At 39.6% G+C, this 25,207-nt stretch overlaps 1 protein-coding gene across 1 annotated transcript in view; it reads right to left on the reverse strand.

Annotated features, from left to right (window-relative positions):
* The window catches only part of tenm4 (teneurin transmembrane protein 4), a 281,927-nt gene that overhangs the window by 140,948 nt on the left and 115,772 nt on the right, over positions 1-25,207 (reverse strand). Inside the window, exons 6-11 of the mRNA XM_036129592.1 lie at positions 20,486-20,560; positions 20,157-20,255; positions 18,141-18,376; positions 8,743-8,907; positions 3,630-3,844; positions 908-1,118 (exon numbers count right to left, since the gene is read on the reverse strand). Of these exons, the coding sequence (XP_035985485.1) occupies positions 908-1,118; positions 3,630-3,844; positions 8,743-8,907; positions 18,141-18,376; positions 20,157-20,255; positions 20,486-20,560 (1,001 nt within the window). The remainder of the gene's footprint in view (positions 1-907; positions 1,119-3,629; positions 3,845-8,742; positions 8,908-18,140; positions 18,377-20,156; positions 20,256-20,485; positions 20,561-25,207) is intronic.

A 25,207-nucleotide genomic window follows, 5' to 3' on the forward strand; every position in this document is an offset into this window, starting at 1 on the left:
AATACTTTATCTAGCTGCGTCTTCTCTGATGCAAACCACAGGGGGGCTTTGCGCGGATCCAGTCAAGAAGAACTAAGCAAACGCAAACACGGTGCGATTCCTTCCCCCCCCCCCTCCTTCTTTTTCGTGTCGTATCACATTTTAAGCATCGGATTACAGTTGTTGTCGGCACAGCGGGAGGAGCGCAGTGCATCTCTTGCCCGTCTTCACTCGAGGACAGCCTCGCATCGATCTGCTGCCTGGCACAGCCACTGTCACATATGGACCGTGGCCCGAGAGCTTTTAATTAAAGAGCATGTGAGAACAGCTCCCAGCTGCCATCCCTGTGAAAGTCGACACCTCGGGCCCCCCCCCCCCCCCTCACACCTTGCTTGATACAGCAGCGCTAATCAAAGGCGCTTAAGGAGAACAAAGAGCAACGTACAAAACGGGAGTCACCTCCACAAAGAAGGACATGCGTGCGAAACACAGTTGCGTGCCGCTCCAGAGTCGGAGCAGAGGAACATCGTTCCGTCTTTGATTTATGGTAAGCAGATGGAAATTGGAGCAAACCGTGATCAAAAAACGGGGACTGGCAGGAGGGGACAATCATACTTTGAATTGTATGCAAATGTTTCCCAGAAGCTGGACCCCTGATTCGCTTGGAAGACACTCAGGCTAATGAGGATATTAAGATCTCTCAACGCCCTTCTCAGTGGCATGGCAGGATCGCACTGATGTCCTGATTTTGTAATATTCCCTTTCACCTTGATTAACCCACCCTCTTCTCAGCCACTGAAATCTGCCGGCATCTCTTACTTTTGCCCCAGTTCTGCACTGTTTGCTGCAGAGTGCTGCAGGCTGGTATTATAGGGATTAGGGATAGCTATTACAGGTTCCATTAGCAGGCCATGCCCGCAGCACTCACCTATGGCAGTGGTGAGGAAAGAAACAGTTTCGGTTTCCTTCCCGTCGTTGTACACGGCCAGGTGCCAGATGCCCGAGTCCATGTACCGGATAAAGCCTGTGTCATGAGTGGTGATTGGTATGAGACTCCGCTGGAGAGCTGCCGGTCCCTCCAGACTGTGAACATCCTGGGCCAGGAGCCGCCGCCCATCCAACAGCTCCACAAAGTCAAACTGCAGACAGAAAGTGAGAACGAACTGATGGATGGACCACAGACATGCCATTAGGAGTGACACACGAGCCTCCGGTGCTTTCAGCCCTCTTTATAGCGGAGCATCGTTTGGCGTGCATGAATAACTCATCATTCCAGAGGAGACCGAGTTAAGTCCTGACACAGCTCAGCCGGATGGGCTGTGATAATTTCATAGTCCAAACATCGCGCAGGAAAGTCATGTTTGAAATTATTAAGCTGGAGACACGAAAGCCGGGGAAATTAAATGTAAAGTTAGTGTTTACCAAATAACATCTGCTCTGATATGCTTCATATCAGTGGAGAGTCAATGAATACCAATGAGGCAGCTTTTCGTTTTCATCTGCAAAATGAAAGGAATCCGGACTCGTGGGTTCAGTCTTTGGACGAATACTCGACTCTGGATTATTTCCTCTCAAGCGAAAACGGAGGGGAAAAAAAAGGCGAGGCTGATTTGTCAACAGAAAGGGACAGTCACACTGGACGTTAGCGCAAAACAACATCATGCTGTGTGCTGAAGCCGCGTTGCATTCAGAGCAGGAATGTAAAGTCTGCGAGGCAGGACGTCAGAAATGATTAATACAATAATACACATCTCATTCTGCGCTACGCGTAGATGGGAAATTAGTGAAAAGAAAAATCTTCTTCTCTTGGCTCATGAGTCCAGGATCTTTGTGTGATTCATTGATGGTGCTGAACCTGAAAGAAAATTGTCATAAATTCCATCTGCAACAAAGAAGGTGATTCATAATACAATAGAGAAATCTATGAAGCGGTTGGTATTCATGACACGCTCCAACGTGGTTAGTCCTTTTTTTAACAACAATATTCCAATTTGTTTTCTGTGGATGAGGAAGAATAGGAAACGAAGAAGAATCTTACACCGTGCGGCTATGATTGTAAATTGTTTCACAACATGCCATTTATAATTCACCGCTGACGGTATAAAAAAAGAAAAAAAAAAACAGAAATGACACAGGAAATACTTAAATATGCCGTCTCAAAGCAGACAGGACTTTTTAAGCTGTGCTTCAATAGCATTGTAGGGTCCCTGCAAATATACATTTCACAATTTGACACTTTTCCAGCAGTGTGTAGAACATTTTGTTAATATGAGTGCAAAACATTTACCCTGTTGGGTTTTAATGCCTCTGTGTTCAATAACTCATCAAACAATGGGATGCTAAAACTTGTTTCTGATTAAGCAGTGTAGTAAAAAGGCTATTTCACTGTTTGTTTGTTTTTTGGCTTCTGGACAAACTTAAAACAACTCCATTTGAAAATATAACATTTAGATATGATAATTTGGACTAGACTATCATAACGGTAACCTGGATTGCTTAAATTACAATATATAATCTCTAATACTTGTATGTTCTTTGTAAAAATAAAAAGCAGTTATTAAAAACAATCCATGTTTATAAACCTTGATATAAGAAGACTTGCCCAAAACAAATATGAAATGGTTGATTTTTAACTCCTCAATGTGTGTTTGGGTGTTGGCTGTACTGAACATCAAAACCATTGAAGAGTTTGACTTTACTAAGGAAATAAAGATGCCATGTATTGCCAGAAGAGCAAAACATACTCTTTCGAGAGCTGCTTAAATACGTCCAATTTTAGTTTAATAAAACAGTGAAAATTACATTCAGTACCTGTTAAGTAACCAAAATGGTCATGTAATATCCACTGTAAGGATTTTTTTTTTTTTTTTTTATGAAAAAAGTAAGGTAGAAGCAGAAATGGAAACAACGGCACCACTTCAAAACCCTGACTGTGCTCACAAAAATGAAAATGATTGCCTGAGGTTTGATAGCTAAATTAAATAAAAGTGGACTAAGGTAGTAACCATGTTTTAAAAACTTTTTAAAGATAGAAAGATTTTGATTTTTTGTAAAAAAAAAAAAAAAAAAAAAAAAAAAAAAAAAGGCAGAAGGGACCGATATGAAATCCACAAGTGTTTCTGGGCACTGGAAAAAAGAACACATGTTGTCAAAAGGTGTTTATAGAACAGCTGTGCCAACAGATCATTTTATTTTCTACATTCAGTTGTTTTATTGACACAACATACGAAACTTAAAAATAGGTTCCACTCCTGTTTCACAATGCCTGTCACTTGAGTGCTAATTGGAAAACTTATTGAGAATCAACTTTATTCGCCACGTTTGTGGGTACAAACAAGTAATCTGACTTCAGTTCTCAACGCTCGCTTGGTATAAAAACAGGCAGATTAACAGTAAAGCAACTACAATAGGGGAAAAAAGTAAAAAGAGGGGCATTGTGTACAAGTTTTTTTGTTTTTTTTGTTGTTTGATGGTCCTTTTAAATATTGGTGCACCATTGGAATAATGGTTAAAGTGCAGAAAGACTGTCTGCTACACCTATCCAGACCTGCAAAATGCCTAGTAAACCCATTTGACAAACTAAAAAAACACAACACACTACAAAGTGCACAAGAGATTTAACACTTCAGGAATACGTAAATATGTCCCACCTGTGTGTGTGACGGAGGAAGGCCTCTTCTTCCATATATCCCCACTAAGGCATCTTTGCTGAGTGACACATTAAACTTTAGGTACATGGGATGATCGATGAAGACCTGGGATCTCCAGAAGATACCGGAAGGAATCTGCTGGGCGACCTTGCGTCCCACGTCAATCTCCCCCATATCTATATAGCTGTCATCTGGGAACAAGCTGTCCAATTTGCCTGTATTGCACACAGAGTTAATCGGTCAAAGAGATCACATCATTAATCCAGTGAGCGGAGGAGCGGCGAGCGTCGGTCTGCTGAGGCAAGGGTCTGACCATATCACAGACATTTAATCACATTGCTGACAGCCAGAGGGGGGGAAAAAATATAATGAATGATCCCTCTGACCACTGGCAGTGATTACCAGTTACACACGAGGAGAGGGTGCATAAGTGAGAAATATTTGACAGAATTTAATTTTGTGCAGTGCCTTGCAAAAAGTGCCGTGCCCTTTGAACCTTTCAACTTTCTCGACACGAGGTGGTGCATGACTTTGAAGCGGAAGAAAAATTGCACGGTTCTCAATTTATTTTACAAATAGAGATCTAAAAAGTGTAGCATGCAGCCCTCCTGAGTTAAAAAATAGTTTTTGGGGGGTTTGCATCAACTTTTTGACGTCTAGAGGCTGAAATCATCGCTCTTTACTAAACAGCTCATATATTAATAGATATAGTTATAATAAATGAAGAGTGTCTGTAAGTCTTGATCTTCAAGTCTTGCCACAGAACCTAAGTCAGATTTTTATGGCTAGAGTTTGACAAATGAATATGATTGGATCAAATCCATTTAATTATAGCTCTGGCTATATTTTTGGGATACTAGCCTGCTGGAAGATGAAGCTTCATTCTAGCCTCCATTCATCGTCCAATTAAGTCTGACCAGCTTCTCTGATTCTGTCCAATAAGGTTTTAAACTCACTGGCTTGAAAACTCTTTTGAAAACTTACTTTTACTCACTGGCCTTCAACCCAGCTGAGATTTGATTTACTTAATTTTTGCTGTTTGTTCACTTGTGTTCCATAACAAGCTCCTGAAGTCTTCACAGAACTACTAAGTCTATACAAACACTAAGGTGGACTGCAAAAAGTAGATGACTTCTGAAGGCATTTTATTACACAGAATTATGTTTAGCTATTTATCTATTGTAGGGTAAAGGGCCCTGAAAACAAATGCAGGCTACAATTTCAATTTCAATGAGGGAAATACAAGTAAAATTTCCTTGAAATTAGTGTATTTGTCCTTGATTTAAGCAGGTAAATGAAATTATCTGCCAATGGAATGCGTACCCCACCCCCCCCAAAAAATAAAATAATTAGATATACTGCAGTTGAAATAAGTTTGGATGGAGATGAGTTGTTCCTACTTTAAGTGCAAAACTCCTTTCAAACAAATTGTACCTACTGTTAGTTCCCTTTTAGCAATAAAGACTAAAAGAATGCTAAACCAACTGTCATTTATGGTGGTTGTAAGATCATGTTTTGAGTTTCTTTCATTAGAGCACTGGACGATATGATAAGGGGCTTATAGCTCGAAATTCTTCAACTTCATCCAAACAAAACTGCTATACAGTTGATTCTTTAAAAAAATTAGATGCTCCAAAAATACAATGGTATGAATCACACAGGACAAGATTAAGCTTCTGGAAAGGCCTCAACCTTACTGTAATTTTGTAGATTATGCATACAAACTGGGTTTATTGTCAGGAAACCAACTAATTTAATTTAACAATCCCACTATTACTAAAATGAAGAGTGGTCAAAAATCCAAGACCTCCTGGATAGTTTCTCTGCAAAGCTTTGGGGAATATGTAAACAAATATTAATGGGAATGCATGTAATGTACATGTTTGCGCCTGCTTGTATATTTTTTGATGTGGTGTGGATTACATTTCCTGCTTAATTTAACTCTTCTCATCTCACCTGTGCACCTCGGATTCGTTTCTCCCCAGAAGGATTTGAACAGCTCTTAGAGACTCAAGGACTGACTATTTTAAGTGCAAAAATCTTATTCCATTGGCAGACCATTTAAACATGCTGCTCAAATTAGGGACAGGTACACTAATTTCAAGAAAATTAGACTTAGTTTTAGTTCCCTTTGTTGTTGATTTTTGCACAAAATGAAACACAAATAAAAAAAAAACATTTAAGTCCGTGGTCATAATGTGGGAAAAAAATGTGTATACGTTTAAGTGATAAGAACACTTTCGCAAGGCAATGTGTATGCCTGAATCTAATTTTAGAGACATGTTTGTTTCAAAAAATTAAAAGCTGGCATAAGGGAGACGTTGTTTACAGTAAAAAAAAAAAGAAACATAATTTCAATATTTTCTTAGGTACATAAGTGCATTAATGCAGAATAGAGGCGAAGCAAAAACTGGTAAAATACAACCTTTTTAATACAGGGAAGTGAAAATAGTAATTATAGTAAAGAGGGAATTTAGTTGCTATTACCTGCTTGGGTATTAGCACATTTACCTGAAAAAATCCCCCATATGCTGCACAACACAACTTATATTGGACTCAGCGGAAATGGCAACATCTGTTTGACTGTGTAGATGAGCTAATTTCAGCAGCGACGCCGGGCTACAGCAGACATCCATACTATCTCCCCCCAGGACGCGGAAGCAGACACGGCTTTAGGTTACACGTGGCACACCAGATGGAAGCCCGCTCAAAAGTCCATCAGTGACAATGGGGGTTTATCAGAGAAGACAGGGCACACTCCCTGACTCCCCGGTCGGGGCTTTACATAATACTACAGCCAGCTAGCTCAGTTTCCAGGGGTGTGCGCGTGTATTTATGCAGCACATTAATGGTGTGCTCATCAAACTGTTTAAATAAATTATAAGGCGAGACCAGTGATAATGGCCCTCGTAGTTAAATATTTTTTTTCGTTCTGCAAGCTAAACTGCAACATAATGCCCTGATGGGAGGGAGGTGGGGGGGGGGGGGGGGGGAAGGCTTCACGAGACGGCTCCGTGCTGCGTACATTTGCATCATCTTCATAAAACATTAGTTAGTCAAGCATTGTTTCTGGTGACAGCAGTGGAAAATGAAACTATTTAAAAACTGTGGCTATTGATTTCCTGCCAGCGGTAGCGGCTGCGCAGGCTTCTTGCTGTAGTCGTCCCTGTTGTTAGCTAAACACAGCTTCTGCTGTTTGGTAAATGAAAAAGACAACTCCTGGATTCATCTATATGGTAATAACCCCATCTTCTACCTATTGTAGACTGCCAGTGGCAAATCACATGGTTTAAATCTGGGGCCATTTGCTCAAGAGTGGAGCAAAGAAAACTTTCCTTGACTTGAGCAGTTGGTACCATAGGGCGAGCACATTCTTTCTTTGGTTGCCAGGAAAGGCAGTCCAAGCTGCAAGATGAAAGGATCACATCCGTTCTGAAGGGGACAGAGTGGCTAATCCCCTTCCAGCCCCTGGATACTCCATCCCTTAAGCTGTCCCATATTCTCCCTCCAGGAACAAATAACACTTTCCCACTTACAACAACTTTTATGGGATTACAATGCAGATCTCTCTGCATACCGCGGAGACGGACGAGCGCTGGATGACAAAATAATTACAAACTTGCAAACGAGCTCCGAAATGCCATCTGTAAACTAAGATTTGAGAAGTTTGTTTGCTGTTCAGTGTTTTTCTAAAGTGGGTGCAGCTGGGAGCTGTGCCAAGCATTGGAGAACTGCAGATGAACTTAGGTTCATCGCCTTGCAGAGGTATTACAGAGCTTTTTCATATTTTGTCATATTACAGCCACACAATACAATGTATTATATTGGGATTTTATGTGATAGACCAACAAAAAGCATTGTACGATTGGGAAGTGGAAGGAGGTGGTATATGGTTTCTTTCACAAACATTTATTTATTTTCTCCCCCTTTGAACTGATACCCCTAAATAAAATCCACTGCAACCGATTGTCTTCAAGTCATGTAATTATTAAATAAATATTTGTGTGTGTAACTTGAACTCAGTAAAAATACTCTCTGTATGAATAGAAGCCCTGAAGGCCTATAGATTTGCTTTAAAACATTAATGAACAAACGGCATCACAAAAACCAAGGAACACACCAGACTGGTCAGGGATACAAATATAGAGAGGTTTAAACCCTAAAACAATAAAGCTCTGGATATCTTACAGAGAGCTCCGTCTAATTGATTATCTGAAAATGTAAAGAGTGTGGCACAAAAGTAAGCCCGCCAAGACAAGGCTGGGCAAAGAAATCAGAGCAGCCAGGAAGGCAGTAGAGCTATGGTAACTCTGAAGGAGCTGAAGACATTCACAACAGTTATGAATATCTGCATATTTTTCAAGATAATATATCTCTACAATCCTTGTATTTGCAGATTTCCTTTAGCCATGTAGGGGACAGACCAAACATGTGGAAGAAAGCAACCTGGTCCGATGAAGTCAATATTGAACTGTTTGACCTGGACGCAGGTTGCTATGTAAGTTGGAAATGTAAAATACTGTACATTACCAAGAACGACACCCCTCCCCTCCCCCCATCCTCTCAGAGACACACGATGGGGGCAGCATCATGGTTACAAGATGCTCTTCTCCAGCAGTGGTAGGGAAGCTGTTAATTTGAAGAGGGTAGAGTAGCTAAATACAGGTCAATCCTAGTAGACTTGGGGCTGATATCGATATATATATATACATATACATATATATATATATATATATATATATATATATATATATATATATATATATATATATATATATATATAAATAATTAAGAGTTGTTTGGTTGTTAGGTGAAAAAAATACAAATACTTTTGCAAGGCACTGTATTTATAGGGGGAAGTGGTGGCCTAGTGGTTAGAGCACAGAGCTTCGGTCCCAGAGGTTCTGAGTTCAACTTCCACAAGCTGCCATTCTGGGTCCCTGAGCAAGACCCTTAACCCCCAATTGCTCCCCAGGCGCCGCACAGTGGTAGCCCACTGCTCCTGAAGGGGATGGGTTAAGATGCAGAATTGATTTTCTCCATTGTGAGATCAATAAAGTTATATTATTATTATTTAAAAATAACTTTGAAAATATTAGAAAATTCTACTTACTGTCATCTTTCCCCCTGCGATCTGATATCTCCAGCCCTGTGTTGCCCAGCGGGGGTAAACTCAAGTCAGTAGGGAATGGTAGGCCACTTGCATTGTCTTCTGACAGCTGGTACATCTGTCTCTGCATTGGTTGGAGGTGCCAGTTTAACCCCAAAAGGTGAATGGCTGGAATATCAAACAAAAAGGTTAGTAACTATAAAATTGCATTTTATAGAGCACAACGATTATCTTCCATCAAATCGACACTAGTAGATGGGATTTTATTGAGGAGGAATGCGGGACTTGGATTAATGGCTAATGGCGCTTTCTTCAAAGTGCTGACCACTGACATCACAGGATGAATGCTACCATGGGACATCATGTGTCTCACCACACCAACACTGGCATGGGCAATCCTCTGTGTCTTGTCATTTTCCCAGCCCTATTACCTTTATTCTTCCCTACAAAACAAAAGGACAAACTGGGGGTGGGTGGGGGGGGAGAAAACGCATCAGCAGAGAGAAACCCGGGGTGTTCCGAGCGAACAAAGCAGATGGATCACAAAGATATTTTACAAGGTCGACAAAAGAAATGTCCTTTCAAACAATGGTAGCAGAGCACAGCATTGAAGAGGAGGGGCTGACCATGACAGATCACCAATAAGAGAATGGACAAGATGAGCTTAGCAAGGCAAAACCCAACCTAGAAGGAAACAGTCAGCAGAAAAAGGCCAGGCACTCAATACAGCCATTTCTTCATTTGACTTGGTCACTTAAGCTTCCGAAGCAAATAACAACACATTCAATTACAGAAAGTGAAATTACTAAACAGCTTAGACTGAAGATGAGACAAATAAACATGTGCAGTCGAGTGCTACTATTGTTATTTTTGGTGTTTATAGAAATGAAAGGTTGGATATCATAAATTGTTCCAGGAGAAGGGATAAAACAAGTAATTTTTTTTGTTCTCACACCTAAAATGAATTCCCCTTGATTCTAAGGTTTATATGCCACCAAATTGTAATTGGTTAATCTGACAATCAGCTTATAAATAAAAGCACACGTCTACTTTTGGTGTCTTCTTGTTAGGCGCAATCTTTCTGGTTATGCTACAAGATTAAAAATGGAGGTGATAATAAAATTACAGTGTCACAAGTGCCTTAAATTTTCAGCTAAACCGCACATGCTCTCATTGATATTCAAAGAGCTTAATTACATAACATCATAATAGATAATAAATACATCGACAATGCTTGCATGTACAATAGTGCAGGGTTTTTCATATATTCTCAACAGTTTGAAGACTAACAGCTTGAAAGAGTAAATCAAATAATGTATCGATGTTACTGCATCTTCCCCTAAACCTAGAGGGGTTTAGGAGCAATTTCCACTTAAAATTACAATACCTGATGTACAGCTCCACAGTTCTAAAATGTAAATGCAAACTTTTGGAAATTGTGTGAAGGTAGAACATTAAATAATAGGTCCCCTGTGGGAATACTATTGATGTCATAATTTATAAATGAATAAACAAAAAAAAAAATGTTTTGATACCAAGACTGTATATTTTCTAAAATAAATATTACTAAACATCATGAACACCCTTTTGAAAATATGGGAGAAGCCTCAGACTTTATCGATCCACATGTCGTCTATAACTGCAGGAAATCTGGACGGAAACAGTTGTAGTGGACAGGATGCCCAATTGGCACAATTTGGTCAAATGTGCCAAAACTGTGCCAAATGTGTTTTTCACCTTATCCAATGTTAGCTGCTGAAGAAGTGAAGGAAATTTTTCAGTGCAAGTTCCTCTGCTTGAATAAAAGATAATTTTATTTCAGGGCTTTTCTGACATTTTTTACCAGGCGGGCCAATAATTGTGGTGGTTGATGCATAAAGTAAAAAAAACAACTATTAAACTATTAGAAAGAAAGTTTGGATTAAAGATAGCCATTCCAGCAATTGATATATGTGTTTATGAAACATAACCGTCCTAGAGACAACTTTATAAGTCATCTGATTATAAGCTTTCTTGTCCACCTTCAGCAGCTGTCAGGAAATCTAGAAACTTGGGTTAACAAGCATTTTGTGCCTTATGCAGATTGGGTGCGCAAAATCCCAAAAGCACAAAAACCTTACTGGGATTTACATCTTTCGGTAAAATGAAAGGTTAGGTGGATGTTTATCAATGAAAGTACACAACTTTCACAATGATGCGACTTCAACTGTGGTCGCAGCATCTGTTGTGTGCTCATTCTGCTTGAAAAAGTGACTGTGTCAGTGGAAGGCAACCAGAGAAAGGACAGATGGTGTTGTTTGTTATTTTGTCAGCTCCCAAAAGATATCCCTTTTGATCTGTTAGATTACATCGACTGACAAAATTAAAAAAAAAAACACTATGTTGTTGAACCATTACAAAATATCCAGGCATGTTGTCATTCAAAATGTTCCAGTAATCAAATGCCCCTGAGCTGTATTCTTTATCCCATCCAACCCTGGCGTCTCTAACGAAAAGTGCTTAAAGAGCATACCTGCCCCATTCTTTAAGACTTATGTCAGTGCCTACAAGGTGTCATTATCAGCACAGCATGAATAAGAACCAGAGAAGAGCAATTTCTTTTCAAACTTTGCAAACACTGCCAAGCCCTCTGCTGATAGCTTTAAATGGATGTAATATCAAGACCGACAGAAGGCGGTGAAAAGCCGTCTGAGTCAGGAGGACTGCACTTTCCTAGCATCTCCGCTTTTGTCCTGAGCACATGTTGTGCCGTCCTCTCGCTTATCTCTCCGCAGGAAGTTGGGTCACGCCATGTGCCAATTACGGAACAAAGGTAATGTAGTTGGAGACTTCTAAGTCAATCTGAGAGAGTCAGAGCACGGGTCATCTGCCACAGCAGTGCAGTAGAAACAGAACAGAATAGAAATATCCTTCATCGTCCCACAGTGGGGAAATACAGGTGTACCAGCAACAAAGTGACATGCATGTGCAAAGGGTATAGAATAGATCAAATTAAAACCGAAGCACAAGTGGCTGTACATTAACGTCAAATTTACAACATAAAAAATACTGTACAGATAAAAAAAAGATAATTCTACACAATTTTTGCATGTTCAATAAGTACAATCTTTAATTGAAGTACATCTATTTAGTGAGGACAAGTTCCAATATAAAGTAATGATTGTTTTAACAAAATTAGTAGCGACACGTATAATTACCCCTCACTCTTAGTGATTGCCAAATAACATTCTTGTAAGTCTTAAAATATGATTTCCAGTGGATGAGAGTATCAAGGAAAGCCCTGGGTTATAAATGTGACACGACACACAGGCAGGTTGCTTTTTGCTCTTCTTCAAAATGGGAATGCTGGGAGAACACGTTATTTGCCTAACGAACATGTGTGTTGATTTTAATAAATTAGGAAATACCTCTAAGAAAATAGCTAATTATCTATAGTGAGAGAAAAAATGTAACGTTTTTAACAATGAGAACTTTGAAACTTTGAAACAAGAAGGTTATAGGAGTTCCTAAGCTCATCTTCCACTAAGCACAGTGAAAAAGGAAGGTAAAAAAATCTTCAAAGCCCACTCTTAGGGAACTGAATTATTGTATTTTATTTTTATGGAAAATTATGTTCTGCAATAAAAGCAGAAATTATTATGAGGGTTTTTTTGTACACCTTTATCAGGGATGCCATTAAATGTGGAAGAGACTGTTGTAGTTTCCTTTATTCAGCAGTTTATTGGAGGCAGCACTTGCTGCATAGTATTTCTGTCAAAAAACAAAACACTAAACCCATAGGAAACTGCCTCTATGAGTTTAACCTGCATTAATGTGCTTTTCTTTTTACACATCAACCATCAGTAAATGATTATATACTCTATATATACGTAGTTCTGAATCTGCACACTTCCATTGCTTTTCACTTCTCTGTTGGTACATCTGAATTTCCCCACTGAGGGATATTAAGGCATACTTCTGTTCTATTCTACATAATATTAACACCTAAGTTCGATTCAAAGTTGTTTCTTCTTGTAATCCTGCTGTGAGAAGTGATTTCATAAAAAGTAACAAGTTAAATGAAAAATTAACAGAATTGGATTGACCCGCACAGCTTTAGCTTAAGAAGCCAAATTAATGCAACAGGGTAGCTTACATGAATATTCCAGTGGATTCCACCCAGAATTCAATAATCAATATGCTTGTCAATGACAGAACACCTTTTATTCAAATGCAGCCAATGTCTAGTCACGTATTCACACTTACCCAATTAGTCTGCCACAGCTGCCCATAGTAACACCTGATTTTGCTGTTTTTTTTAAGTTACTTTTTTGTTAATGTTCAACTTTTTAATATTACAAATATATTTGTATGGTTAATTTGATTTTAAATCCTTAGAAATATCAGACAAAACAGCTTTACTATTATTGGGGCATTCCAATTGATTAGAATATTATGGAAACACTAATTTATTTCAGTAATTCAGTCCAAGAGGTAATTAATTACACAGAGTTGCAGATTTTAAGTCGTTATTTCTGTTAATGTTGATGATTGTGGCTTACAGCTAACGGAAACCAATAGTTTCGGTTTCTTGTGAAACTGGGACTGTCGTATAACACAAAAAGGTAACTTTAATGCACAAGTGTCATGTTATTTAATTGTCTAAGCAGTCATATATAAGACTCAAGTCTTGACAGTTGTCTAGCAAATCATCACTGAGATGCTCAAAATGGAAGATAAAATATACAAAGGCATTGCTAAAGAAGGTGGTTGTTAAGAGACATCTATTCAAGAATTTGAATGGAAAGTTCAGTAGAAGGAAAAAGTCTGGCAAAAAAGGTTCACCACACTGTGCTCAGTTGTGCAGACTTGACTGACCTAAACCAGACAGTGGATCTATGCTGTATCACCAAGAGAAGGCGAGACATTAGACCAAACAATACAAAATCCTGAAGACTTCTTTTAAAGCAACCTGGCACCTTAGCAGTGCAACAGGCTGATCACATCAGCGCCACAAACTATAAATGTAGTTCCGTCCGTCCGTCCGTTGTCTTCCGCTTATCCGGGGTCGGGTCGCGGGGGCAGCAGCTTCAGTAGGGAGGCCCAGACGTCCCTCTCCCCAGCCACTTGGGCCAGCTCCTCAGGAGGAATCCCAAGGCGTTCCCAGGTCAGCCGGGAGACATAGTCCCTCCAGCGTGTCCTGGGTCTTCCCCTGGGCCTCCTCCCGGTGGGACGTTCCCGGAACACCTCTCCAGGGAGGCGTCCAGGAGGCATCCTGACCAGATGCCCGAGCCACCTCAACTGGCTCCTCTCGACGTGGAGGAGCAGCGGCTCTACTCTGAGTCCTCCCCGGATGACTGAGCTCCTCACCCTATCTCTAAGGGAGAGCCCAGACACACTACGGAGAAAACTCATTTCAGCCGCTTGTATCCGGGATCTCGTTCTTTCGGTCACGACCCAAAGCTCGTGACCATAGATGAGGGTAGGAACGTAGATCGACCGGTAAATCGAGAGCTTCGCCTTTTGGCTCAGCTCTCTCTTCACCACAACGGATCGGTACAGTTGCACAGTTATAACGTCCGAGTTATAAATGTAGTTGTTCATACAAAAAGATTCTCGACCAAATGTGGAGAACATATGCTGTGCAATACATACTGTTATTTTTTCAGTAGACCCACATCCATATCTGTATTAGTCGTGTTTATTGGTCATTGGGCTGTAATACCTAGATTTCATGAGAAACTGATTTATGTCTTTTTATTAGCTATAAGCCAATCATCAAAAATAACAGAAACGAATGCTTAAACTATATATGCCACTTCTTCTTTACAGTCGAAACTATTGTATACAGCCAGAGAGCTTCTACAGAAATTACTTTTTGTGGCATACCATCCTTTGTGGAGGGTTCAAGTGATTGTCACCTGGACAATTGTCAGGTAAACAGTATATATCACGATTGCTTAAGCCATTATAGGCCATTACAGTGAAATTGTTTAATCAAGATAAACTGAATTTTGAGTTTCCATTAGCTACAAGCTCTGATCATCTAAATGAACCCGAATAAATAGTTGAAATATATCACTCTTAGTGTAGTAAAAATATATAAAAATACATGAGTTTCACTTCATAGATTAAATTACTGAAATAAATTGACTTTTCAATTACACCCTAATTTGTGGAGATCCATTTATAAACAGATACTGTTCTTTAATTAAATGTTGCTAAAATATTTAAAATAGAACCAATCTGTTACAGTTTGAAATAACGGTGGTGATGAAGGGTAAAATCTGTATTACAAGAAATGTATTATGCGTTTGAGGATAAAAAAAAAGTCAAACATTTTGTGAGGCCCAACCTCTTTCTCCTTGACTGGATACCCATGGTGAATGAAAGTGAACACAGGAGGATACTGATGACCTTAAAATGAGGAACATATAACAAATGTGCGAATGAGCAAGCAACCACAGAGAAAATAGTGCCATCAAAAAACTCCCGACCTTTTCTGCACTTCAAAATGGGTCAATTTACCCAGCTGTGTGGAAAAAAGAAAACGGCACCGAAGTCAAAACATCTGTCATGAGCTGTAATCGGCTTTATTAGACATCTCATCCAGAGTTCCCAATTACAGGACTCAATAATTAACTGCACTTGAAATTAAATGTATTTTCTCATCAGCCTTTAATTAAAAATGCCTCTTGTTCTTGATTGAAATTTCCAATCTGAGGGTGGGGTTTGGTCTCCAACGTGTTTACTCGTGCCGTACCAGGAGATGGTCGAGGTATAATTGTATTGTCTAATTAGGAGATGTCAGGATGATTTGGCTTTTGGCCAGTTCACCAGCCCAAGATTAAAAAAAAAACAAAAAAACGGATCTCTAAAGCAACAACCAAGCCACACTACTGATGACAAAACCCATTCATACCAGAATTTTCTCACATCTTTTGTTGATAATTAATAGATAATCACCCCGAGAAGAAATGCATTGGTTCTGACTACAACCAACTGATGCTGTTTTTTTTAATTCAAATTAAGCTCTTTAAATGGCTCTGGCAACAACAAAAAAAAAGGAAAAAGATTGTGCTTATTTGGCCTCAAGGTGAAGCAGAAACGATAGCTTTTGTAATTGTTACAGCCCAATGAATATCTATAACAAATGTCCTCAAAGAAGAATTAATTTATCTCCCTGATGAAGGCCTGGCAGAGGGAGATGCCTTTTATTTCGCTCATGCAAATCAACTCCGGTCCTGTCATCATTGTGCTACTTTAATTCTTTCTTCATCTCTAGGAGACTGAATTCAATAGTGACACCATTTATGCGTTAAGGAGGCATTCACTGTGAAATAGATGCACAGTTATGGCATGAAATGCATTAAAAGGAAGAGGGAATAAAACTGTTTTAGGAGTTTAGAACAGGGGATCAACTAAATTTTAATTACTTGTCAAAAAAAGCTATTTTATTATACCGCATTCTTAAAATTCAAAACTGTACACCAAAGTGTTATGTCTAAATGAATACAATTAAAATATAAGGATCTTAACATATTTTATTTGGAATTAGTGCTCTATGGGAAACAGACTATAAATCCTCTTACATTTATTTTGAAAATTTGTTTTTCATTTCACCATTAATGTATAACTCAGTTAGGATTATTGCCTGAGATACAAAGAAGTACAAACTTTCACAAGATGCAAAACTCTTTGAATTTGGCACAATTTTTTTATTGTTTTCAATCTAACAATACTGTTGCCAACGAGACTGGAGCTGAACCTGCAGCTCTATTTATATTTACAGAAGGAAGACCTTCTTCTGGAAAGTCATATTAAACACCATCTGACCCAAGCTGTCACGCTCAGAGGAGCAAAAAAAAAAAAAAAGATTTAAGAATAACCAAAGAAACGCTGATGCCTGAGCTAATCACTAGAGCCACAGTCCAAGGTGAAGCAAGCTTTAAATCAACATGGATCGAGTGGGTGTCCACTAATAAAAAAATAAAAAATAAAAAAAAATAAAAATCACTCATCGCAAAACTTTACTCCTACCAAAATTTATCTGGAGGAAATAAAATTATAGTCAGGAGTCTATTATTGATTTATCTGACCCCAATTACAAGAAAATGGCTTTCAAACTCAAGAACACTTTACCAACTATCATGCATCGTGATGGCAACAGCATGCTAAGGGTCTGTTTAGCTGCCACTGGTAGTGGTGCATTGCAAAAGCCTGGTTGGAAAATTAAAATATTATGAATACTTCTAAGAATGATTCCACTTCTACTGTAAATCAACAACTGCATAGGTGAAAGTAAATCACAAATGGGTGTTTCAGCAGGACAATTGTCCCAGACACATATCAAAACTGGTTTTGGAATAGATAAAGTCAGCAAACATTAAGCTTCTGGCATCACCCTCACCTCAACTCCATTCAATTTTCCCGACTCTACATGCTTGAAAGCTGGCTCTACGGTAAGAAACCAACCACTTTAAATAAAGTCTGCCATTTCTCTCTTGATGGCTACAAAAAATGTCTAGTTCCTCTGATACCCTCGGAGGGTCATTGAACCAAATATAATATGATTGATTTTTGTGTGGATAACACATTTCCAGAACAGATTCAGTCAGGTGAAATTGAGTGAAGTGTATAGTCATTTCACCCTGCATAAATGCATAATTAAAAGCCAAACATTAACAGCATCCAAGCCCCCGTTCAGTATGGAAACCTTCCACCATCACTATACGTAGTCCGCCACACAGATCAACATGTGTTTGAGGAAGACAGAGAGACAATGTCAATATAAATATATATAGGCTGCTCCTAAAAGTATTCGTCTCTATTTGGATTTCTAAATGTTAGAGTTTCTCTGCCAATACCTCTAAATGCCCGAAAGCACCTCAGTAAATAGATCACACAGACAAACTGCAAACTGTATCCTCGGATATGAATAGCAATCCCTCAGAGGATGAAAGCAGACAAATTGAGCAGAACTGATTTAATAGCGTAACTTAGTTGATGCTTCTAATCCAGCTGGGACCTGGGAGAGCTGGTCAATCACACCCTGCAAGATGAATATTCTAAACTTGCACCCCCCCCCCCCTCTCTCTCTCGTGTGATGGCTGATGTCTTTTTAATCTATTTCCTGCCCAGACTATTCAAGAGAGCGAGACGCCCGGTTGCCCATCTGCAGATTCAACCGACCCAATCTATGAATGATTTCTTTTCTTTTCTGTCGACTCGTGCCAGTAAGGACTCAATCTACAAGCCTCGATAGAACAGTGTTTGCAAAGCTCCGGGTGGACACTAAGCATCATCTTTCACGACAAAAGATATACAGCAGAGAACGGACTCTTCGTCTGATTGAAGGCTGGGGCCACAACGGTGAAAACACACACACACACTGTGGCGTGGATGCGCTTATGGATACTCACCAACAAAGTAGGCTAACAGGAGCAGCAGCGTCACTGAGATGAGGATGGCACTGAGAGCAGCACATTTCCAATTGCAGTGCTTGTAGGGCTTCTTCAAGCTGAAGGCAGGCCGAGAGAAGGTGTTTCGAGGTAAAGGGCGCGGGGGAGGCGAGTACACCGTGCTGGAGGTCAGAGGGTACCCCGGTGAAGTTGTGCAATACATTGGTGATGTTCCACCTGGTTTGAACAGGAAATGCCTGAGAAAAACACATGTTTCATGTTACTAGGTTGGAAACAAACCCCCAAGGATGCCTTAAAGTGAAACTTTTTTTTTTCATTTCTTATGTAATTTTGTTTCCAAGTGACAACACTGAGACATAATGGATTGTTAAATCAAGAAACGTGAGCTGGTAAATACAGCGTCTTGCCAAAGTATAAAACCCAATCGAACTTTTCAACATTTTCTCAAGCAACAACCACAAACGTCAATGTATGTTAAAGGGATTTTGTGTGATAGAACAGCATCCAGTAATGGTTATGAAGTGGTTTCCAAATCTCAAAAGCAGGCCACACATTTGTACATATTAAGCTACATATTAAGCTCCTCGCATGACCTAACTGTTTGTAGAACCACCTGTCGCTGCAACAAAAAAAAAAAAAAACAGCTCCTGGTTTTTCAGGGTTAGGCTTTACCTGCTTTGAACATTGAAAAATTGGAACTTAGGAGGGGCAAGAAGAAAGCCGCTGCTGAAGGAAAGCCATTTGAAGTCCCATTTGCAGTTTGCCACAAGCCATTCAAGGGACTCAGCAAATATGAAAGAAGGTGCTCTGACCTCTTGAGACCAGTTTGGCCTACATGCAAACTGCTCGGTGTCATGGAAACTAATACTGCACCTAACCTTGAACACACCGTGCCTTCTTGTAAAATAGAGTGGTGACAGCATTCTGTGGAGATTCTCTTCTTCGGCAGGGGCAGATTGGCAGAGAGTAGGAGGCAAAATAGCAGGAAAACAAATTCTTAAATGCAAAACTAATAATACAGACTACCCTGATGTATGATAAACCACAGTGGTGGTGGCATCATGTTGTGGCAATGCTTTTGTACTGCTCTTTTCCTCTATTTAGTCAGTCTGACTGAATCCCAGTCTCTATGTTTGTAAAGCTGGTAGAGACATACAGCTGATGCCTATAATTCTAAGAGAAACTGATTCCACAGAGTAATGAGTCAAGCGGGCTGTGTACTTAAAACACGGCACACTTTGCAGATCTTTAGCTCTTTTGGGCGGTCTACCTGCATAACATCACAACAACATACAATGACGTTTGTGGTTACGGCGCGACAGAAAGTGAAAGAAGTTCGAAAAAGTAAGAATACTTCTGGAAAGCACTGCAATTGCCAGAACTGGTGACCGCATACGAGGTAGTGTGAATTCAGGTAAGCGTGGGGATGTCAAGGCTGTCCGGAGGGGAGATAAGGCATATAAGGCTGCAGAATGGTAAGGAGCAGATTTATTCGCCCTTGAAGAGCATGGTTGGCTATCTCAGAAAAACATGTGTAGCTCTCCGTGTCCAAGTGCCGTATGATCAGCCCATCAGAGAGTCAGTGACAGCAGCACTATTGTCAAGGCCATTTCAGTGACAAGTTTACAAGACGCTCCCGAGCGACAGTGACATGAGTGTGATTGAATGTCATCTTACAATGTGTGATGTGGAAAGTCAAAGAGACCATACTTTATTTGTAAATCTAAAAGATAAATAGCTTGAGCATCACATCCTAGCAGCAGGACGTTCGAAAAGCGGTCATGTTTAGCATTATTCCAAAAGCAGTACAACCCAACAATGTGACTTGATGCAAATTAGGTGAGTTGCATCAAAGCCGAAGACACAAACACACCCATTCTAGCACTACGGGAGGCACACACCAGTGACTGACAGTGTTTCCAAACAGGGGGGAATGTTTGATGGAAAAATAGCACAGGCATTCATTGTTTTCATGGCAAAGCAGATTCGGAGCCACGTAGCAAACATGCAACATACCCGTCGTTGTACGAGGCATCGTGGCGTGCTGATGCCAGAATGTCCATCTCAATCAGGTTGTCCTGCAAAGTCTCAAGGAATGTCTGCTTTGCTATGTTTCTACACACAGGTGGAAAGATGGATATGAAGGTCGGGTGAGACATGCATGCAGCAAAAACACAGAAATGCCAGTACAGAATGTGATCACCAAGCCATAATAGGTAAAGAAAGAATGTCACGATGGATGGCGTGGGACAAAGAAACCAAGGCCCTTATGGAACTACTTCTAAAGAAGAGTGAGACGAATGACATCTAGCTCTCTTACTGCTCTCATCTGTACACTGCCATACCTTGTTTTGTTTGAGCCCTGTCCTTCTCTGCAAGCGTCCTGCTCTTCTCTGATAAACATTAGAGTATTCTGGCTCCTTTAAGGTTGTGGTTGGAAGAAAAAAATGCATCACTCACTGTACATATAAAAAAGATTGCTTTTGACAACTTAGCATCATTTTTAAGCAGAAATGAATGTGTCATTTAATGGATACTAATCAGTAGAGATACACCAAAAAAAAATAAAATAAAATAAATAAAAAAATCGCTCTTCATTGTTGAAGTTGTGACAGAGTGAAGAAGCTTTGACTGGCGATTTCTATTTCCTAGAAGTTGAACAGTATGATTTGGTTTTTGATCTTCACATAAATAGTTGAGTTTTGATAGTCTCTCTTATAATATAACAATAACTCAATGCATAACTTAGCAATCTAAGACATAGTAAATAATGTTTTCTCACAAATCTACACACCTGTGTTTTTGTGATGTAAAAAGAGAGAGAGCAAATGAGAGCACAATTTGAATCTATTGCAACTGTTTAACAGGATGGCACATCTTGACGTAGGGTTTTGCCCACAAGAACAATCCAGATCATGGATGACAAGGAAGATCATTGGCAATAGCTTGTGGACTAATTTCAACAGGCAAAACACACTTCATACGGCAGGAATATCTCTTAAAATGATCTTAAGAGCCACACCGATAGTCAGGGCATGTTGGGAAGGGGTAGATTGGGGCAGAAATTGGGCATATTATCCTGCTGTGTGAAGCAGCCTTAACCTACAACCCAGTAAGCCGATGAATACAGAAGATTGTTGTCGGGTTATCTACACGGTAAGCACTTATCAGAAATTCCTGCAGCTCGTTTAAAGTTACCATAGGCCTGTTTGGACCAGTTCAGTCCACGACCATGTCCAATTATTGGTGCCCCAGTTGCACCGTTTTTCTCTGATGCCTTTAAAATCTCCCTGCAGACCATGGCTTTTGGTGCAAGATGAGACTGAGAATCTTTTCGGGAGAATATTTGGAGGCACGTTAACTAATAGTAGCTATTAACTGGCTCCCTATTAAAATGACGGTTAGAGGAAAAGTAAAAACAACATGCTGGGAGGCTGTGCAAACTTAATTTAATCCTTGCAACAGGAAACAGGTGTGTAACGAGCTCTTTTGAGAAACTTTTTTTGGTTTTATTTGACTATAAGAAATGCATTTTTATGAGAGATAATACTTTAAGAATGCAGGGAGTAGAATTTTTTTTAGTGATTTAAAGTTATCAAAGGGGAATTGGAATCGACTAAAATCCGTATCGGCAGGCCGGGGCTTCACAAAGTTAGTGACTGGAAATCGGCCACAAAACCTCTGATTGGTGCATCTCTACTAATTTGCGCATAATTACAACAGTTTATGTTTAAATGGCTGCAGCACATCAAACAACACATTCCCCAGTTCGTCGTTATAGTATCTAGAGGCATTGTGTTCTTATTCTCCCCCTAATGAGAGCTCTGTTCCATAAGGAAGCACTTCTCCAATGCAATGGAGAGATGAACCGTCCACATGCAATGGGAAGGCTGAACACGTTCAGTGGTCCAAGAGAAAAGGCTGGATTTGGATGCAAGCCCTGTGGAGCTCAGTAGTAGACTCTCTTTAAGGATGAATGCAAAGTTCATTGAAGCAGAATATGGAGTGATGCTTGGCATAAACTATTAAGAAGAAAACCGTGAGGGTCAACAGAGCCAAGCAACTATTGGGATCTCTCCTCTGGTAGAGATCTACTGATGCAAAAGCCATGAGGGCCATTTAATTTAACAACAGACATGAGCGAGAGAGAGAGAGAGAGAAAGAGAGAGAGAGAGAGAGAGAGAGAGAGAGAGAGAGAGAGAGAGAGAGAGAGAGAAAGAGAGCCAACATTATAGCATTAACAAGTTCAAAGTAAAATTTAATCCTACAGGGTCCATGAGGCTATAACTAAAGATTTTACTTTTATTACTTTGCAACTTGATCTTTTTAAGGCTATGGGTTATAAAAACTCTGTTGCTTCAGCAGAACTACTTCTCTCCTCACCATCTGTCTTTTGCTACGCAGGGAATACCTGTGCAGCATTAACTGGAGCTGGATTATATGTAATCATTCGTTGTATTTCATACTGCCCCACCAGCTGCAACTGATTCTCATTTTCCTGTTGAATGAACCGTCTCACAACAGCCGAGGGAGGTGACAACAAGTCTCTTGATGACGGTTTTGTTCGTTGCTGTGAGAAATTAGCTTTCAGTAGTTTTCCCATTAAAAGAAAAGGTTAATTTATATACATGTTTTTAAATATTTTTTAGGAGTAATTTCTCAAAATGGATGGAGTATTTATGAAGAATAATGCAAATGTGCACCAGAATTGCTATCTTCTAAAAATATGTACAGTAGATGCTATCAGTGAAACAGATCCTACCTAATATCTGTGTCAGACTCAATAATGTTGCCGTAATTGAAACTAATATTGGACAGTGTGCCACTGATCCATACTGGTCATACTTTGACTGTTTTTTACACTGGAACTCTAGTTTACAAGCAAAACAATATCAATTTAAGCATACTATTTTATAAATAATATAAATGCATGTAAACAGATGTATTTTCATGTTTACCCACTGGTAAAAAAATACGTAAAGGTGGAGCTTATACAATAGGTTGCGGTCAGTGGTGTCTTTGAGATGTTTTAGTGTTACCTGGGTGAAAAAAAAAGTAATTTGTTACAGGTGCTGTGCAAACATTTTAAGTCCTTTTCAGTTATGTTGAATTGTTAAACAACTGATACCTGGTTAGACATGTTCATGCAACAGCAGAAAATGGGAAGTCAAACTGGCTTACAGGAAGTTGCATTATTCTATCCTTCTGAGTGTTTAAACTGAATCAACCATGGAAGATGTAGAGAATGTTGGCAGCCTGTTAGAATAATTTGAGAATCTGTAGGGAATATTTAAATTTCCATTTCTTGTGGTGTAACAGCAGCTCTGCTGGTGAATAATTTATGAAATAAATAACGAATTATTGAAATAAATAATGAATTGAATGAAGGCTAGGTTAAAAAATGTACTGAGAACTCATTTGTTAAATGGAATTGGGCAGTTTTCAGCTTGTCGGGTCTGACTGGTGATTGGCTCAAAAGTCGTGCTTTAACTAAAGCTCACTAAGAGAAAGTGTAGACACTGTTATGTTGGAAAGAAGACGCAATAGTCGTGTTTCCACCAGCATTTTTATGCACATTTTGAAGCATCGCATCAGAAAAGGTTGATGGAAATGGTAAAATTCTAGTTATCTTACTACATTTCGCAGAAAAAGTTTTCACGCCCGCTTAACGTGGTTTTTGGCTTTTACGAAAAACAGCAGATGTGCTTAAGAGGAGATGGAAAACGCATTTGTCGAATAAGTACTGACGGAGTGAGCATTTACCTCATTTAACCGATCAGCTGTTTCTGCCGCCAGCGTCTTCCCGGATGTTACAACATGTATGAGTGGACTGACAAAGACACTCAAGCATTGTTTAGAGTCTCATCCGTGAAAAAAAAAAGTAGCAACACAACCTTGCTCTATTACTGATCTGTGGTCCCGCTAGTTTGAAGCCCCTACTTCCTGTTTATTACAACCATGCGTAAGGTCATCGTATGATGACATGACGCTTTCCATTGCCTGGTTAACTCGCTACAAACCAGAAGATGGAAACACATCTGATTCACGTTTTCTTTTTTGCAACATCTTAGAAGTTCTCTCAAAATTCAAGAGAATTGGACAGAAACCCGGCTATTGTTAGCTACTCTCAGTACCAGTGCCGGGATTCCTTTTGGCTGCTCCTTTACTCAGGAGTCACCATCACCAGTCATTACAACTTGCACACAGATGTAGCACAATTTGTACATCAGATGCCCTTCCTGAAGTAATCGGGATCCAAACCCGGGTCCCATTTGCAAAGACGCAGACTTAGACCACTATACTAACACAGGGAGACACTCTCCGTATCAATATTTAAAAATTAACTCCAGGAAAGCTATTTAAAAGGAAGCAATATTTCCTACGACGTGTCAAAAAGTGCCTGTGCCAATTATCCAGGCCATCGCAACAGCAAACAGGCTTAAATCGGAAGTCTAAGTCCGATTTTGCATTTTTTTTCAAACGAGCAAGACAGAGGTAAACTTTTATCAGATAGCACAGAACATGTTTGCTGTTATATTTAATTTTTTTTTTTTTTTTGCGCTTTATACTTCTGGCAGTCATGAAATATGGGAGATTTGGAGAGGAAGGAATCCTTTAGAATATCTCTGAGTTAATGTAAGGTTCAACATTCTTTAAGGGATACACACGGTGGAGCCTGAGTTAGTAATGCAAACCATGCTAACTGCAAATGTAAAACGCTATGAACTAATAATCTGAATAATTAGGAGCAGAGGCACGATGGCTGCTCATATCAAGGTTCTTAAAGAGAAGGGAAGTAAAATCAGCAAAAATAAGTACCACCAGGTCAAAGCTTTACGATAGGTCTGAAAATGGCCACACGATTTGGATTGCTGCGTCCCAAATTAGGTTAAATTACACGATTATCAAGTAATTTGCTGGATGTAGATGCTTCTTAGATGCTTTTGTCATGAGTTTTTCCCTTGAAAATAGGGATATAACAGCAGCCCTCTATTTTTAAACTGATAAGTTGTGGTATCAGTTGTACTTGAGATTTAAAGAACAAAAGAGAAATGAAAAAAACGTCT

The sequence above is a fragment of the Fundulus heteroclitus genome, unplaced genomic scaffold (assembly GCF_011125445.2).
Source record: "Fundulus heteroclitus isolate FHET01 unplaced genomic scaffold, MU-UCD_Fhet_4.1 scaffold_189, whole genome shotgun sequence".
NCBI lineage: Eukaryota > Metazoa > Chordata > Actinopteri > Cyprinodontiformes > Fundulidae > Fundulus > Fundulus heteroclitus.